This window comes from Myxocyprinus asiaticus, chromosome 39 (assembly GCF_019703515.2).
Source record: "Myxocyprinus asiaticus isolate MX2 ecotype Aquarium Trade chromosome 39, UBuf_Myxa_2, whole genome shotgun sequence".
NCBI lineage: Eukaryota > Metazoa > Chordata > Actinopteri > Cypriniformes > Catostomidae > Myxocyprinus > Myxocyprinus asiaticus.
This window is the reverse complement of record NC_059382.1, coordinates 41,088,123-41,108,048: the sequence shown is the minus strand read 5'-3', so window position 1 is coordinate 41,108,048 and position 19,926 is coordinate 41,088,123. Positions and strand designations below refer to the sequence as shown.

Here is a 19,926-nt window from a genome sequence, read left to right as displayed (position 1 = left end):
AAATATGTGATTTTATTTATACATAATTCCACCATTTTCTTGGAATTTAACAGCAATACTTTGTATCTGAAAAGATGGATTTCACGGGTTTCTGGAGTTAGTTCAGGACACTGCCTGAGTGATGCTCACAAAGATAGATGCGGTAAAAGAAAATAAATGAATAAAAACTGCTGATAAACACATTCAATGAAAATATTTCAGAAGCTTCTTGAGTTCAAAGAAGATGTAGTGCTCTTTGTTTTCATGTGGGTTTATAAGGAACAGTGTCTTTGAAAAGCCTGTTTGCTCAAATCTTAAAAGCAGAATAATTATTTCTTTTGTTTAAACAACAACAACAAAATATAGTGAAAATATAGTAAAATATAGTGTTTATTATTCATGAAAATAATATTATGTGTTTACCATGACTCTAAATTATTGAGGTTTATTTTCCACTGACCCCTATTGTTCCTAATAACCCATTGAACCTCATATTAAACTGAACTCCTCGTCAACACTACACACTGAATCTGTTTTCACTGCAGGGAGAAAAATGAACAGATAAGAACAAAAATTATAAGGATTAAAGATTTAATTTACTGGTTATGATGTTTGAGATCTAAATCTACAAAAAGAATCTAATTTGAGGTGTTAGTCAAATGTGAAGCATTTACATGTTTAAAAGCACAGTGGGCTTATTAAGAACACATGTGGGCTTAAATGGGACACGTGTTCCTTATAAGACCACTCCAGACTTTTCACGTTTGCAGTTAAATAAAGGAACTTAATTTTGTCAGTTTATCACAAAACATAACATGAGTGTTTAGATGAGAGATTAATCTTTGATTTAATATTCATTTTATTGGAAGGCTGTTAACATTTATATAAGAAAACATGTAAAACTTAGATTTGGATGGGCTTAATTGGGTCACTTCCCCTAAACATTTACACATTGTGGGTAGTCGAAATTGAATTTCTCCTATACTATTAAAACTGTTTTAAACAGCATTTTCTTCTTTGTTTTACTTTAATTGATAACACTTATGGTTGTATTTGTTAACATTAGTTAAGTACTGTTAAGGGTGTGACGAGATCTTGTGCCACGAGATCACGCGATATTAAAGCAGGACGATATTTCTCGTTGAGGTGAAAAGCTGTCTCACGATATCAGCATGACGGAGTGTGAGGGTGAAATTAGCATAGAAGATGCCGCTGCCACTTTTAAATCGTTTGTGTGGCAGCATTTTAGGTACCAGGTGGAAACAATAAACGGCAACAGAGTGAGAGACAAGACACGAACAAAGGCTGTGTCTCGTTTGGAAGGCTGCGTCCTGCGGAGGTCGCATTTATCGGCCGCATACGTCATCGAGGATGTTTCGTTTCATTTTTATTTTTATTTTTTTTGTCTTTTTCTTATTTTTTTATCTATTGTCAATGCCTTTTATGTATATGCACTTACATTTATACTATTGTTAACCTTTTTTGCATTCTCAATAAAAATTTTAAAAAACGAGAAAACCTCGATGACATGCGGTGACAAATGCAACCTCCGGAGGATGCAGCCTTCCAAACGAGACACAGCCAATATGTAAGCACTGTAAGAAAATAGTGCCGTACACCGTGGCTAACACAAGCACTATGCAAAGACTCCTACAGAACCACCGCAGCTCTCAACTAAAATCAACCAGGTCTGAAGAGACTCATGCAGGAGAGAAGCCCGTCAGTTGAGTTTGTGGCAAAACCTTTTACAGTGCTTGCATATTGTTCTGTGTTTTACTGCATATGATAATTCATACTCAGAAAGTAGAACTGAAGTGACATTCATTACAAGATGAATAGTTAAAACATTTCAAAATGCACCTGCATTGTTTTGTATTTTGTGACTTTCAGTCGAATAAAAGACAATTTTTCCAGTCATATACACTACCGGTCAAAAGTTTTGAAACACTTGACTGAAATGTTTCTCATGATCTTAAAAATCTTTTGATCTGAAGGCGTATGCTTAAATATTGTGCCACCATATTCATTTATTTCATTATAAAACTAAAATTTAATAATAAAAAAAAAAAGTTTTTGAAATGGATGACTTGGACCAAATAATAAAGAAAAGCAGCCAATAAGTGCCCAACATAGATGGGAACTCCTTCAATACTGTTTAAAAAGCATCTCAGGGTGATACCTCATGAAGTTGGTTGAGAAAATGTCAAGAGTACATTTCTGCAAATTCTAGACAAAGGGTGACTACTTTGAAGATGCTCAAATATAACACAGTTTTGATTTATTTTGGATTTTGTTTAGTCACAACATAATTCCCATAGTTCCATTTATGTTATTCCATAGTTTTGATGACTTTACTATTATTCTAAAATGTGAAGAAGAAAATTATAATAAAGAATGAGTAAGTGTTTAAAACCTTTTGACAGGTAGTGTATATAGTGTTAAAATATCATCTCGTTCTCGTGAACCCAATATCGTGTATTGTCTCGTCTCGTGAGCTAAGTGAATCGTCACACCCCTAACTACTGTACATTAGTTAACATGAACTAACAATGAACAATACTTAATAATCTTAGTTAATGTCATTTCTACATATACTAGTCCATTTTTAACATTAAAAATTCTATAAGATAACATTAGTGAATACAGTATGAACTAACATGAACAAACAATAAACAATTGTATTTTTATAAATTGACATTAGCCAAGATCAATAAATACTGTAAAATTGTATTATAAATTGTTAACCATATCTAATGCAAACCTTGTTGTAAAATGTTACACAGTAATTATTTCCATGACCTCATATTAATTGAGACATTGGTTTATTTGTACTTCTAGAAAAAGGTTGAAAGGTGATCAAAATAAGGCGATAAAATGGTGACTTGTCACAGCACCTAAAATACACATATTCCCTCATATATGCATGTAGATTTTCACCTTACATCTTCATGTTGGGAAAAAATGCTATTGGACACATTATGTGTCATCTACTGAGTTATACAGTATAGTGCTTCTTTCTTAGTGCTTTCTATTACAAAAATCTGCTCATCATGTTTGCAGTGGTTCTGTGGATGTTTTAAAGTTATGACACTTTTCACTCCGGGGGGCCCATTTTCACATATGCCACTGTCAGTCAAAGCTCAATGTGAGTCTGTCCTTAAAACCACACGAATATGTGTCTCATGCCCCGCAGACACAATATTCAGCAGGCTTACCTTATGTCCAAATCTAGCGATTTGCGCGGTGATGTCGGCGTAGATAAAATGACATGTTTGATGTACTGTAGCAGCAGGACATGACACCATTGTTTGGCTACAGTACAATCTACTTGCTGTTTGCCATTGATCTTCTCGCCTATGTACTGTAGATCTGTTGCTCTGTTTTCCTGTGAGCACTCAGCGCCTCCTCTACGGGTGGAGAATGTTCCGCAGCTCTCAGTGTTGTGCTGCTTGGTTTTAATTACACTATAAAGTGTTTGTTTATGTATCGTACGATATGTATGGTAGTGAATCGTGAGCGTCGTATCGTATGATACAATACAATACAATACTACAGATCTGCTTTGGGTGTCTTTTGACTGTAGATATTGTTTGCACAATTGTTTTGTTGTTGTTATTCAATCATAGAGTTCATCAAAACAAAACACATTTTAACCAAACGTGACTTCACCTCGACAACTTTGAGTTTTTAATTTGTTTCAAAGTTACTCAATTATTCATCAGAATAATCGTAAGAGTACTGGATTACAAAAATAACCAATAGTGATAGCTAACTTTAACTTTAAAGTGGGGCTTTAGATGCTTAGATGATCATTAATAACACATACATATCCAAAGTAGGCATGACAAATACACACATATGTTAATCATTTATTATTTGCTGTTATGTAATCAACCAACTTCACGTGACCATCGTACGTTTAACAGTGTTCTTAATCATTGTGTGTTTGTGCAGGTGCGGAATGTATTAAATGATGCAGTGGATGTTGTGGAGTTCAGGGATCGAGTCATTAAAGCGTCCCTGGCTCACACTCATCTGGTGGTCACCACCTCTATGCAGTGTTACGTCTACAGGTGCTGTTCATTCACACACACACACACACATCAGTCATATATCACTCACTCTCATGTCGTTTATACTGTTCTCTTGTGCTTCAGTGTGAAGAACTGGAATACCCCACTGATCTTTGAGCTAAAGGAGGGAACAGTCAGTCTTATACTGCAGGCCGAGAGGTGATCCTTTAATTTCCTGTGAAGTACCTCAACGAGCTCAGTTTTCTTTAGATGTATTTCATAGAAAGCCTTTGACTGGAAGAGAGAGACTGTAGATTTTAAATGCATATTTCAGCTGAAAGCTAATTTTGTCCATGTTTATCCACCTCTTAGATCCTCTTTCTTTTGTTGATATTTCAGTGTGTTGTTTGTTTTACTGCAGGTATTTCCTGTTGGTGGATGGGGCAGAGGTGTATGTGTACTCGTATGAGGGCCGTCTGGTGTCGTCTCCTAAGAGTCCCGGCTTGAGAATGGATATCCTGAACTCACAGTCCATCTCTCTGAGCAACGACACCATCGCCATACGAGACACCACTGATGAACGAGGTGTGGACATACATTAACACATGAGCCACTTATTACAAGGCTACCAAAGAAATCAATAAATGGACATGAGTGTAAATGATGTTATTATGTGAGAATTGATGCAAGAGACATGAAACTAGCACATCTATGGGAACATCACATTCTGTTATACAGTTTAGTGTCATTATACACAGATATTTGACCACCGAATGCCAACCAATCACAATCAAGTATTCCAGAGAGACATGTAATACCTGTATTATAATGATTTATTTTGTTCCTGTTGTAGTTTTGTGGTCAGTCATTGTCTGTTTCAAACACTCAATCTTTGCTGTCCCTGTATTTGCTGTGTTTTTCCAGTTGTCTTTCTGTTTGAGGCATTGACAGGAAAAGCCATCGGTGATGGCAAACCTTTCATTCACAAGGTATTCACACAGACACATATATTGACCTGTTATTTTGTGAGTTAGATGTGTGATGATGCTGTTAGCACCCATGTGTTTGAGAGCTACACTCGACATACTCACTTTCAACACAGAAAGTATAGATGAAAAAGAGTTCAATCAACCTTATAATAGGCTATTTTACCCTATAATTGTGTGTGCTGTGTATTTTTATGCTTATTAGACTATGATGTCATTAATAGAATAGATAAAAAATAGATTCTCCAATGCATCGTGATTCTTTCTCCAACGATTCTGAATTTATTCTCAAAAATTCAGAATTAAAACCGCGGCAGTGCAGTGAATGGCACACTACACTACTGATCGCAGACTGTGTATCAACCACACAACCACCATCTCCAACTAAAAGGAATGTTCCAGGTTCAATACAAGTTAAACTCAATCAACAGCATTTGTGTCATAATATTGATTATCACAAAAATCAATTCTGACTCGTTCCTCCTTTTCTTTAATAAAGCACAAATCTGTTCCAGTGAGACACTTACAATGGAAGTCAATGGGGTCAATTTCTGGAGGGTTTAAAGACAGAAATGTGAAGATTATAATTTTATAAAAGCACTTACATTAATTCTTCTGTTAAACTCATGTATTATTTGAGCTGTAAAGTTGTTTAAATTATTACAGTTATTTTAGGGTTTGTTGACATTACATCATCATGGTAATGAAGTTGTAAAATTGTCTATAACTTTCCACAGATGCGGTTAGTAAGAGATTTAATCACAGTAAAATCATGTTAACACACATATTGTTTATGTCTTGTGTCTATACTTTTGAAACAGTGAGTATTTTAATGTTTACAGATTGACCCCATTGACTTCCATTGTAAGTGTCTCACTGGAACACACATTTGTGAAAAATAAAGAAATAATATTTTTGTGATATTCAATATTATGACGCAAATGCTGTCGATTGAGTTTAACTTGTATTGAACCCGGAATATTCCTTGAAACTATGATCCCAAAATTCATTCACAAACTCAAGCACATAGCAATGGGAGAGTTTATTCTTGAAAACACGTCAATCAACAACATTATTGCCCATTATTGCACTGATTTGCACAGAAAGAGAAAAAAACAGCTGGAAATAATGATGAGACAGCGAATCGGGAGACATGGGTGATATTTTTATTTTCTAATTATTTATTGTCTGCTGCTTCCCAATATCTTTTTGTCCTCTTGCACTCTCTCTATATTTTATTGGCTGTTGCTAATTGCCGGTCTCTTGCTTGTCGGGAATGTGCACATACAAGATGCATGATTGATTTCTTAAGCAGCAACCCAGTGCTATTTGTGTCACTTTACTATCACCTGTGGTGAGGAAAAGAGAAGCTGACATCGACACTCTCACAGAAGCAGATATCTCATGTAGCCATCCTGGACCAGCAACCCCTTGTTGAGGTTATACAGGCTAGGGATCGATTAATTATAAATGAATAATTTAATACACTTTAATACTGAGTGTGTGTATTGATAAAAAAAAAATTGGAGGACAAGATACATCATGATTCATGGAGAATCATTTTGTAATTGAATCATTACCCTTTGATTCACATCGAATCGTGAGGCAAGATTCACACCTCGAGTCATTAGCTTGGCAACATGCTAATGTAAGACTTGTAGAATCAATAGAGCGCAACAGTCTGGTTCTAGAACTAAAAGTTCACTTAATTTTCTCCATAGAGGAATTTATTTTTAACGATCAATGATAAACCTTTAAGACAGAACTATTGTGAGCTCCGAAGTTGTTAATTGATGGTATGTGCTTCTGTTGAAAAACTTCACTTACAATATTTAGCATAATATATTTGGTCTTATTCACTAATAATTACGTGCATTTTGCATACTTATGTGTGCAGAAAAAGTCCACCACACCTGTACAGTTGTAAATGTGTAGAGAAAGATGCCGCCGAAGCAAAAGAAAAAAAAAACATCACATTATAAAACAGCATTACAGTTTAGAATGATTTTATAATATGAACCACTGTAGTCCTAGAATGAACTGAAGGCGTGAAGGAGCATTTATCTGTGCAGGTTCAGATTGTGCGTGTGCTCCATAAGGCACTGCTCGAAGTGGAAACAAATCTGTGGCGGTTCTCCTACAGCCCTACGCCTGATCGTTTCTTGAACAGGACACCGTACTAGCAGCTCTTATAAGAATAGTTGTTGGTACTGTGACATGAATTACGGATCATTCAAGCACTGCCACAGTACTTTTCCGGCCTGTATAGGAATATTCCACCAGCTGCTTCATCCAACAGCATAGAGTACACCATTTGTGCACCCAAGCTATATATATATATATATATATATATATATATATATATATATATATATATATATATATATATTAGGGCTGTAAATCGATAATTTAAATTTTTTTAAACAAATTAATCGCACAGTTTTCTGTGATTAATTACGATTAATCATGGTACCTTAAAACAAACATTAAAATACAATCAGAAATATATGTATTTTTTACCTTGTCTCAAAGAACTTGCAAGAAATTTGGTTAGTCATCATTCATTTGAATGATGTTAAAATGATCATGTTTTTAGTGGATAGAATTAATTTTACATATTTTTGTAGGTATAAAAATTTGATTACAAACAAATTCATATCAAACTTAATTGGCAAGAGAAACTTAAGTGTACAGTGCCAATGCATTATTAGACATTATACATACAAATATAAAATATAATGAATGCTGAAGTTTAAAATCTCAAAACTATTATTTTCTCTGTCTGCCGTTCAGTCTCTACAAGTATACCTGCTGCAGCTTGCTGAACGTCCACATCCTTCTCATTATCTATTGCACACACACTGGGTCTCACTCGGGCGGTTTCACTTATGACACTGTATTACATGAAGGTGAGTGAGCGTTTTTGCGTGATACAAAGAGAGACAGCAGCTTGACCGTATCTCTCCCACACCTGGCTCACCGCTTGTGGGTAATGTCTTCATTCACCATACAGTTTGACAACACTGCGTGTACCTCCTGGAAATTTATATGACCATTTTAGCCACAGGAAGTGGGTAAAAACATTAGTGATGTTTCAGGAAGTAAAAAAAAAAAAGAAACTACTGGATTAATTGGGTTAATTTTTAACCCAATATAACTATAAATTGCAAAAATGAATGCGTTATATATATAGTGTGTGTGTGTGTGTGTGTGTGTGTGTGTGTGTGTGTGTATATATATATATATATATATATATATATATATATATATATATATATATATACATACAGTTGAAGTCAGTTTACATACACTTAGGTTGAAGTCATTAAAACTAATTTTTTAACCAACCAAAGATTTCATATTAGCAAACTATAGTTTTGGCAAGTCGTTTAGGACATCTACTTTGTGCAATTTCCAAATGCCTGAAGGTACCACGTTCATCTGTACAAACAATATTATGCAAGTATAAACACCATGGGACCACACAGTCATCATACCACTCAGGAAGGAGACACATTCTTTCTCTTAGAGATGAACGTAATTTGGTGCGAAAAGTGCAAATCAATCCCAGAACAACAGCAAAGGACCTTGTGAAGATGCTGGAGGAAACAGGTAAGCAAGTATCTATATCCACAGTAAAACGAGTCATATATCGACATAACCTGAAAGGCTGCTCAGCAAGGAAGAAGCCAATGCTCCAAAACCACCATAAAAAAAACAGACTACAGTTTGCAAGTGCACATAGGGACAAAGATCTTACTTTTGGAGAAATGTCCTCTGGTTTGATGAAACAAAAACTGAACTGTTTGGCCATAATGATCATCGTTATGTTTGGAGGAAAAAGGGTGAAGAACAGGGTGGCAGCATCATGTTGTGGGGGTGTTTTGCTGCAGGAGGGACTGGTGCACTTCACAAAATAGATGGCATCATGAGGAAGGAAAATTATGTGGATATATTGAAGCAACATCTCAAGACACCAGCCATGAAGTTAAAGCTCGGTTGCAAATGGGTCTTCCAAATGGACAATGACCCCAAGCATACCTCCAAAGTTGTGGCAAAATTGGCTTAAGGACAGCAAAGTCAAGGTATCGGAGTGGCCATCACAAAGCCCTGACCTCAAACTGAAAGAACATTTTTGGGCAGAACTGAAAAAGCGTGTGTGAGCAAGGAGGTCTACAAACCTGACTCAGTTACACCAGTTCTGTCTGGAGGAATGGGCCAAAATTCCAGCAGCTTATTGTGAGAAGCTTGTGGAAGGCTACCCAAAACATTTGACCCAAGTTAAACAATTTAAAGGCAATGCTACCAAATACTAACAAAGTGTATGTAAACTTCTGATCCACTGGGAATGTGATGAAAGAAATAAAAGCTGAAATAAATCATTCTCTCTACTATTATTCTGACATTTCACATTCTTAAAATAAAGTAATGATCCTAACTGACCTAAGACAGGGAATGTTTTCTATGATTAAATGTCAGGAGTTGTGAAAAACTGAGTTTAAATGTATTTGGCTAAGGTGTATGTAAACTTCTGACTTCAACTGTATCTATTGTGTGTGTGTATACTGTATATATACATATATATAAAGAGAGAGAGAGAGCTATATATATATATATATATATATATATATATATATATTAGGGTTGGGAAATTTAACGCGTTCATTTCTGCGATTAATATTTTTTAACGCGTAATTTTTTTTTAACGCAATTAATGCAGTATCCATTTTTTTCCCCTTCCTTAGCCTGTGCGAGATGGGAGAAAGGTGTCTCGAGTTGTTCCTGGCAGGCTACTCAGCCTTACTGGCTCCATATGGTTAGGAATAGGTTGGGGGTGGGATCAGGGCAACTGCTGCCTGCCTGGAACAAACAGAGTCACCTTTGTACAATGGGCGAAACTTCATTAATATTTTTCCCCACTGTCTGTGGCTAATTAGCATATATACATTTTCAGGTACACGCTCGACACGACTGCACATCCTAACACAGAAACACGGAAGCGGATTTACTGTACGTAAAATGGAGACTTCGTCTGAACCAGGCGTGCGATGCATTACGGGCAAGCTGCTATATCTCTTCACATCGCCTGTAAATGCGCTACTGTTGCCTGAACCAGTTTCAAAACTGCAAAAGTGAGACCCCGCGTGTGTGCGTGATAGAGATGACGCTGGGTTCACACATCCTTCGTGAGCGGGACATGAACGGTGCGTTTTCATTTCGGCACCCATATTAACAGATGACACCATTTACACTGCAAGCGTGAGTCGCGAGGGGACGCGTCCCACACGCGGCAGTGAGTGGATTGTTTTGCCGTTGAGCCTATTTTTCCAGCGCGGCTCATGCTGAAATCAGCGGCTCTGGGTGCAGTACAACACTAAAATAATCAGGAGATTATAGAAAAGACACTAAAGCAAATCAAAATTATTCAAACCGAACCTATATTACACTACAGTTTATATGTCTGCATGTAAGTAAACTCAATAAAATAAAGAAAGAATTAATAAACTGCCGGACCTTTTGCCATTCTGTGTATATAGGTGTACAGTATAGGCACAACATTAACCAATCACAACCAAGTGTGCTGATAAAGATGAATTGCATGTGACTGCCCACTGTTGTCCTCGAAGCAGCAATAACCTCAGCTTATTATGACCTTATTAAAGAATACATTTGTTGCAGGATCCCGTAGATAACTTTATTTTCTGCACAGTGGCGCTGCTGTTTCTCGTGTAAGAGACACGGCCAATGTGAACGTCCAATGCCCAACTCACCCACTGCTTGCGCCTCGCTCACAGAGGATTTGTGAACCCGGCGTTACTGAGAAAGATGTGGACGTTCAGCGAGCTGCATGAATGAATGAACATTACATTTATATAGCACTTTTCTGACACTACTCTCAAAGCACTTTACACAGTGAACAGGGGACACTCCTCAACCACCACCAGTGTGCAGCATCCACCTGGATGATGTGACACAGCCATAGTGCACCAGTACACTCACCACACACCAGCTATTGGTGGAGAGGAGAGAGTAGAGTTATAGAGCCAATTAGTGGATGGGGATTATTAGGAGGCCATGATTGAGAAGGGCCAATGGGGGCAATTTAGCCAGGACACCAGGGTTACACCCCTACTCTTTACGAGAAGTGCTCTGGGATTTTTAATGACCACAGAGAGTTAGGACCTCGGTTTAACGTCTCATCCAAAGGACAGTGCCTTTTTACAGTATAGTGTCCCCATCACTATCCTGGGGCATTAGGACCCACACAGACTGCAGGGTGAGCACCCCCTGCTGGCTTCCCTAATACCTCTTCCAGCAGCAACCTTAGTTTTCCCAGGAGGTCTCCCATCCAGGTACTGACCAGACTCAACCCTGCTTAGCTTCAGTGGGCAGCTGGTCTTGAGCTACAGGGTGATATGTTTGCTGGTGCAGGTATACTTGTAGAGACTGAACAGCTGCCAGAGAAAATAATAGTTTTGAGATTTTAAACTTCAATGTGTTTTATATCTGTGTGTATAGTGTCTAATAATGCATTGGCAATGTACACTTAAGTTTCTCTTGCCAGTAAAGTTTGATATGAATTGAATCTGCCCATTTGATCCTATTATTAAACACTGGAAAACTTTTAATAACAGCATGTCCACTGATTTTATGGCATGTATTCATACTGTATACTTGTATTCAAGATTAATACCTGTAAAATTGTGTCTAATTAACTAAAAAAAAACAAAAAAGTTTGAACGTACATATTTATATATTTTATTTAAAATAAATGATGACTAACCAATTTCTTGCAACTTCTTTGATACCAAGAATAAAGTAAATATATTTATGTTTTTTTAATGTTTGTTGTTATGTATCATGTAACGTAATTTAATTGTGATTAATCGCAATTAATTACGGAAAATTGTACAGTTAGTTAAAAACATTTTATTGATTCCCAGCCCTAATATATATATAGTGTAAGAAGGCCTGGTTACCCCAAAAAGATCCTGCACATTGCTGCTGCTTGCGAATATACATTTTAATTAGTACAACATTTCAGTCATCTGACCTTCGTCAGGTATTTCAAAGCCAAGAGTGAATCACCTGCAAATTTAAAATATAGAGTGACCAATCAAAAACAGTTAAAAACAGTCATGGTAAATGACAACACAAAAAAGGGTGACAACCTAACCTTTATACCATAGAAAGACAAACATAGAGGAATTCACCTCCTACTGGACATTCCATGAAACACTTAAGTCGAGCAGACACTGGGAGAAATCAAACAAATTACTTAAAAATAATATCCATCCAAAACCCAAAAATAATAAAATATGCCATATAATCCCTTTAATACAACCGTTCTTTATCCAGATAACAATGCATAGAACATTGAAACTTACTTTACATTTACAAAATCATTTGTTTACAAAACATAAAGTGAACCGCAACTGTATAATTCATGTGTGCAGTGTGCGGGATCTTTTTCTTGAATATTTACTTTCATATTTTCTTCCTACACACCTGCTGATAATCTATCAGATGTGCAGTGTTTTTTTTTTCTTCTTTTTTGTATTTCCCCATAATCCAAAAGCAAGTTCCCAGATCACATTCTGTTCGCCTAAAAGACAACCATCATTCTTCAGATTACAAACACAAACATTTCTTTCCTACAGAATAGCATGCACTGATGAAATATTCCCAATAAGACCAGGAACATGTATTAAGAGACTAAATAGAGTCAAATTTGATGTCATGTTAACTTTAATAAATTTCAGCTTGTGTCTGAATGTTTGTTTGTAGATCATAAAAATGTCAAACAAATGTCTGTTTATGTGTGTGTGTTTCAGATGGAGGTGGTGTTGATCGCACTGGATCAGTGTGGATCATCTAATGACAGAAGGCTTGCATTGATTGATAAGAATCGTGACCTCTACTTGACCTCTGTGAGGAAGCTGGGTCGAGCTGACAGTGTTTATAAGATCGGTGAGAATCCCTGTGACAGTCTGTCACTGATAAACACACTCAATACTGTGTGAAGCAGTCACATGACTGACACATCAGTGTGATATTCATGATCACACAGTGTGAATGTGAGTGAATTCTGATTCATATGTATGAATTGTGTTTAATCATTAGTAATCGTTGCTCAGGTACGATGGTTCACACTTTGGCCTGGAATGACTCTGCTAACATCCTGTGTGGTGTTCAGGATCATCAACTGACTGTGTGGTATCACCCCAGTGTGGTGTTTGTAGACAAAGACCTGCTGCCCAAAACTATCTGCACCAAAGACAGCAGGTACACACACTTGTTTTCATGTACAAAACTGATAGATCTAATTGATGTGAATAATCTTTCAAGAAGAAGCACAGACTAGCACACTGTCAGTCTAAAGTCGACTAATTGCTTAGCATGTGATTTATAAAACGGCGTCTGTGGGAAACACAATGGGTGTGGAGGCTGATGGCTCTGCACTGAAAGAGTGAAGTGGCTCAATTGTATGCTGCTTTGATAAAGATGACAGAAATGATACGGTAATCTGCAATATATGCAAAGTGTCCTTCGAATATAACAGAACTACTAAAGCTGGCTCCACACTAGCAGACTCAGATGAACTCGATTTGGGTGAGGGGTGTCACACTTATGGCACTTTTCCACTGCACGTTACGGTTCGACTCGACTCTGCTTGCTTTACTTTTCTGAGCTTGCTTTTCCACTGCAGTTTAGTGCCGCCTCAACGTGGGTGGGATTATAGGCTGATCGTCATAGTTACGCTGCCTCTACTGCCGTGACATCATCTTAAACGCAACACAAGCATTACTGACCATAAACAATAACATGACCGCTAGCTGTTAGCTACTAGCTCATTGTGCTGCATAAAGCAGTTGTTGCATGGTGATTTTACACAAGTGTATCAGTTAAATTGGCCTGGTTGTTTTAGAAGCAAGCTTTCCAGTAGCTGGTCAACTAAATAAAGTGAAGCTTTCAAGCAGAATATAGAGTTAACGTAACAAAACGTACCATCCTCCATCGTGGACTCCAACAATGCCGTGGCCGAGTCCAGGGCACTCTCTCTCCCATTGCTCGCCGGTCTATTGCCATAGATAGCGTCCATTTGGTCAAACCACTTCCACTTTCTTCTGTTTGAACCACTCCGGCTGTTGTGGTCCTTGATGGTTCTGTAGTCACTTTTAAGTTTTTTTAACATTTACCTACACTGTTGGTAGGTCCGGTGGAAGCCGTGTGCGGCCAACAGCTGAGACACTTCCTGAAAGACTTTTTTGTTTTGCCTCATTTCGTTCGTTGCTAACGAGAGGAACGTCTGCACCTCGTTTATTGACCACGGCGTGGTTTTGCGCACAGCCATTTCTTTTTACAATTCGAAAGTCGCGTGAACAAATGATATTGCTGTGGCTGTTGCTAACTTCAAAACTAGCAGGTTGATGTACCGTGTCGCAAATCCAGTGACGCTGGTAGTGACGATTCTCTCTGACCAATCAGTGATCTGCAGGGTTTTGAGGTCACATTTAGTATCGGCTCGACTCGCTTGGAACCTCTACCGAGGTGGTACTAAAAAAAGTACCAGGTACTAGGTACTATCCACAGTGGAAAACCCCCAGAGTCGGGTCGAGCTGTACCGTGCAGTGGAAAGCCCCATTAGTGACTGTTTTTGCTGATATTTCCCTCCTAGTCAGTGAGCCTGTCACACTTACCGATTAAAAACAGAGGGAAGGTGTCACACTCAACGGACTGCCTTTGACTTTTTTCAATGCTCCACTGTCATGCCCCATTTTCACAGCCAATCAACCTGAAGCTTTTGAATACACAGGTATTTTTCAATATTACTCCAAGAGTCTGCATCATCTGCTATGTTTGGTTGTTTGTTAAAGACATGTCCTATTGAGAACGCATAGCAAAATGAAATTGCATCCTTTTCTTCTACACGTTTATTGTCACATTGTGCAAAGAGCTGGGCAACAAACGTAAGGCTTTTGGTAGAAAGTGAACTATTCAAGAGAATATTAAAGCACCATGAACTAAAATGCACAAAAGTACACACTTGTAAGGTATGCAGATTTATACATAATGTTATATAAATGTAGAATACAATATATAATCTAAAGCTGTATACAAAAATAAAGCTTATGTTTACATTATATAAAATAATATAAGACCCAAGTATTGAACGTAAAAGGTTTTACACATTTATAGTCAAGTTGTGCAAAGATCTGGGCAGCAGAAATGTTTTTATTTTAACAGTCTGTCATGAAATGACATATTAGACATGACACACAAACATACTTGTTGACTCCAAAGAGCAATAAGCTTCTCATCCAAATTCAGGTCCGGTCGGCTTTTGCAAGGTTATATTTTATAATGAACCAAAAGTGGAAAATTTACATTGTGGTTGTTTTTATCTGTCATTAGTTTCTTTGCATTATTTCTGCATTGAAAAATACCTGTTCTCACAGTCACGGAGCTCGCTCTCTCTCTCTTCCTGTCTTTTCTGCCACAATACAAAGAAGGGATTGTGAAGATAGAGTAACTTTTCCTTGTGAAAATGCATGATTGTTTGTTTATTCAATCTAGGCTTGTCGTAGAACGCATGTCCACATGCAGCTTTTGGTGAGTAAATAAATGCATCCAATAAAAGCAGACTATTGTTGCTCATTTTAGTGCAAGAAAAAAGCTTGGTGAGGGAATCTGAGTACGATGAAAACATTCACATCAGCTTGACATCTTGTCCGTTCTTCAAAAAATAAGAAGCTCATTGGTCACTTGACGAGAACACAAGACCCTGCCTCTGTGACAGAATGATTTTTTCAAGCAAGTCTGGTGTGTTTTTCAGTCTTTGAAGCCATTAACTCAGCAGGGAGTCCCAACCATCAAGTGATTTAAACCTCTTGCTGAGAGACGCTAATGCATGCTCTGTCTCCCTCTGCCTGGCCGGTGATTATGTTAATGAAGCTAACGCCTGAAAATAATTGGAAAAAATCGAGGCACCAGTGTAACAGACTTCACAACAAGAGGGAAGGAGGACACAGGGAACCGGATTTCTCCACTCATAGGTAAGGCTTTTTAATTGACAAATTTCTGGGCTTTACAGCTTCACAATAAATTAGCTTCACAATTACTCGATCAGCTTCACAGCAGAACTCTTGTTCCCTGACTCTCTCTGACTCCTTGGCACTGGCGTAGTCCCTTTTATGCCGCTCTCCCCAAGCTCACTATATCAGCTTCACAAGCAGGACTCTTGTTCCCTGACTCTCTGACTCCTTGGCACTGACGTAATCCCTTTTATGCCGCTCTCCCCAAGCTCACTATAATTAGAAACAGGTGTTAATCATTATCTGGCTCAGGTGAATGCACCCTTACCGCTTTCTCTCTCTCCGGACAAATGCTCGACCATGCCCCCGCTGCCACATGGAACAAGCACAAAAAAAAGGAAAAAAAGGCCGTTCAGTTTCCTCGGACAGTCAAACCAATGTTCAGTGGGCCGGCCCATGTTACATGGGTTCAACAAATGACCCAATCACTCCAATGTCCTGCAAGAAATACTCCAAATAACAAACTCCAGCCAGTAGGAGGCATAAGCACAAAGAACATGCAGATTCATCCACAATGCTGTGCTGAAGAAGTGCTGCTACACAAAACAAACTCCAGCCGCTAGGCGGAACCAGCACAAAAAGAAACAATAAAGGCGCTTAGTTTCCTTGAACAGTCAAGTGAATGTTCAGTGAGTCGGTCCACTCAGCAGCAACATGAGAACCACAAAATAACTTACTCCATTGACTTTATGAAGGACAATGCTTGCTGTGGGCATGTGAATGTTTTACGGCCATCCTTAGCATCTATTCTCAATTTGGCCGGGAACATCATTGCAAAAGCAACCTTCCATTGATGTAAGAGTTTCTTGCATTCCTTGAATCGATCACATTTCTCTCTTGTCGAATTCGCAAGTCTTGGAACAAGAAAATGCTGTGATTCTTCCAAGAAAGCCTTCCTTAACTCCTCGCCTCATGTAACACAAGATCTTTATCGGATGATCTCAGAAATTTGGCCAGAATTGATCGGGGCCTGTCTCCCTCAGCGGATCGCCTAGCCGGAACTCTGTGAGATTGCTCGATTTCCAGCTTATTCTGTTATGTCGAGCAACCTCGGAAAGAGCCCGTCCAGGAATTTCACCATACCTCAACCTTCTTCATTCTCAGGAATTCCAACAATTCGGACGTTATTTCGCCGGTTACGATTCTCCAAGTTTTCCAACTTCTCCCAGACACTCTCCAGAACCACTTTGGTCGCTAGCGGATTAGTAGCTTATTCCCTCTCCAATGACTCCAGATAATCGATCCGTTTCTCGACATCCCCCACTCTTGTAACCATATCAGTGAATTTAGTCTCCATGGCAGTGATCGATCAATGTTTTACACCAAGGTCCTCCAAGTCCGCAACGACCTTCGTCAGCATTGCCGACATGTTCAGCAATTCACGCCGAATCTCCTTCACTTCTCTGGCCAAATTGACTCCCTGGTCCACAGCCTCCAGGGTGCATCAGCTTGAGCAAGTAAGTGTCTTTTAATGTCTCCCGAGGATTTTGAATTCTTTGACATATTGTCTTCCTAGAACAGTTAAGAATCAGGGTGTATCGAATCTCACCGGTTTATGACACAAAAAGTATTCAAACTAGCAAAGTGCGCAGAGCTCGCTGTTCAGATGTCCGAAACTCGCATGACGTCACATGACTCTTCCATGTTGTTGATTTTGATGTTTTGATCATATTTGTTAGCTCTTCCTGACCTATAACAGCGAAGGATTGAAGTTGCTCGTAGGAAATAATTTTAGTCTTCTGGGGTGTTGTGGCAGATGGATGTGCATTTACAATTTTGTTTCTGATGATTTCTATTTTATCAGTAAAGAAATTCTAAAAAGAAAGTAATTACTACTATGCTGTGATGGAATGTCTGGTTCAATAGAAGTTTTATTCCTAATCAATTTAGCCACAGTACTAAATAAACACCTAGGATTGTTGTGGTTATTTTCTATGAATTTGCTCAAATATGCAGACCTGGCAGTTTTTAGAGTCTGTCTGTAGCTACAGACACTATCCTTCCATGCACTGCGAAATACCTCTAATTTTGTATTCTTCCACTTGCGCTCCATTTTCCGAGCTGCTCTCTTGAGAGCATGAGTGTGATCATTGTACCATGGTGCAGGATGTTTCTCTTTAACTTTCTTTAATTGAAGGGGGGTGACACTATATAGAGTGATAGAGAATATTGTATCCATATTTTCTGTGACAACATCAAGTTCTTCTGAACTTTTTGGCATACTGAGTATTTGAGACAAGTCTGGAAGATTATTAGTGAAGCTATCTTTAGAAGTTGAAAGAATAGTTATACCTGAACAATAATTTTGTGTAGATTGAGTTACCTTTGCTAAGTGCAGCATACAAGAGACGAGGTAATGATCTGAGATATCAGCACTCTGGGGCAGAATTACAATTTTATCAACATCAATTCCATATGACAAAATTAAATCTAGCATATGATTTTGGCGATGGGTTGGGACCTGTCACATTTTATATAACCCCAACAGAGTTGAAAATATCGATAAATGCTAATCTCAGTGTATCATTTTTGTTAATTAATTTAATTTTGCGATTAAAGCTCTATCCACAGCAACCACTAGATCTGACAGAAAATCAGCAAATCCTCGAAGGATTTCAGAGTATGGTGCTGGTGGTCTATATACTGTTGCAAGAACAAAAGATGACAAAGATTTTTTATTTATATCTGACAGTGTCACATTAAGCATTGTCAGTTCAAAAGAATTAAACTTACAGGTGCATCTCAATAAATTAGAATGTCGTGGAAAAGTTCATTTATTTCAGTAATTCAACTCAAATTGTGAAACTCGTGTATTAAATAAATTCAATGCACACAGACTGAAGTAGTTTAAGTCTTTGGTTCTTTTAATTGTGATGATTTTGGTCACATTTAACAAAAACCCACCAATTCACTATCTCAAAAAATTAGAATATGGTGACATGCCAATCAGCTAATCAACTCAAAACACCTGCAAAGGTTTCCTGAGCCTTCAAAATGGTCTCTCAGTTTGGTTCACTAGGCTACACAATCATGGGGAAGACTGCTGATCTGACAGTTGTCCAGAAGACAATCATTGACACCCTTCACAAGGAGGGTAAGCCACAAACATTCATTGCCAAAGAAGCTGGCTGTTCACAGAGTGCTGTATCCAAGCATGTTAACAGAAAGTTGAGTGGAAGGAAAAAGTGTGGAAGAAAAAGATGCACAACCAACCGAGAGAACCGCAGCCTTATGATTGTCAAGCAAAATCGATTCAAGAATTTGGGTGAACTTCACAAGAAATGGACTGAGGCTGGGGTCAAGGCATCAAGAGCCACCACACACAGACATGTCAAGGAATTTGGCTGCAGTTGTCGTATTCCTCTTGTTAAGCCAATTCTGAACCACAGACAACGTCAGAGGCGTCTTACCTTGGCTAAGGAGAAGAAGAACTGGACTGTTGCCCAGTGGTCCAAAGTCCTCTTTTCAGATGAGAGCAAGTTTTGTATTTCATTTGGAAACCAAGGTCCTAGAGTCTGGAGGAAGGGTGGAGAAGCTCATAGCCCAAGTCGCTTGAAGTCCAGTGTTAAGTTTCCACAGTCTGTGATGATTTGGGGTGCAATGTCATCTGCTGGTGTTGGTCCATTGTGTTTTTTGAAAACCAAAGTCACTGCACCCGTTTACCAAGAAATTTTGGAGCACTTCAGGCTTCCTTCTGCTGACCAGCTTTTTAAAGATTTCATTTTCCAGCAGGATTTGGCACCTGCCCACACTGCCAAAAGCACCAAAAGTTGGTTAAATGACCATGGTGTTGGTGTGCTTGACTGGCCAGCAAACTCACCAGACCTGAACCCCATAGAGAATCTATGGGGT

General features: G+C 38.3%; 2 protein-coding genes across 4 annotated transcripts in view; both read left to right on the top strand.

Moving 5' to 3' along the window:
• The window catches only part of LOC127429809 (tripartite motif-containing protein 59-like), a 226,887-nt gene that overhangs the window by 62,642 nt on the left and 144,319 nt on the right, over window positions 1-19,926 (top strand). The gene's annotated exons all lie outside the window — the stretch shown is intronic.
• Window positions 1-19,926, top strand: part of LOC127429794 (intraflagellar transport protein 80 homolog) — a 41,783-nt gene that overhangs the window by 9,224 nt on the left and 12,633 nt on the right. For all 3 annotated transcript variants that reach the window (XM_051679006.1, XM_051679005.1, XM_051679007.1), the window contains 6 exons: window positions 3,934-4,052; window positions 4,137-4,211; window positions 4,414-4,577; window positions 4,917-4,981; window positions 12,814-12,949; window positions 13,117-13,264. In XM_051679006.1, the coding sequence (XP_051534966.1) occupies window positions 3,934-4,052; window positions 4,137-4,211; window positions 4,414-4,577; window positions 4,917-4,981; window positions 12,814-12,949; window positions 13,117-13,264 (707 nt within the window). The remainder of the gene's footprint in view (window positions 1-3,933; window positions 4,053-4,136; window positions 4,212-4,413; window positions 4,578-4,916; window positions 4,982-12,813; window positions 12,950-13,116; window positions 13,265-19,926) is intronic.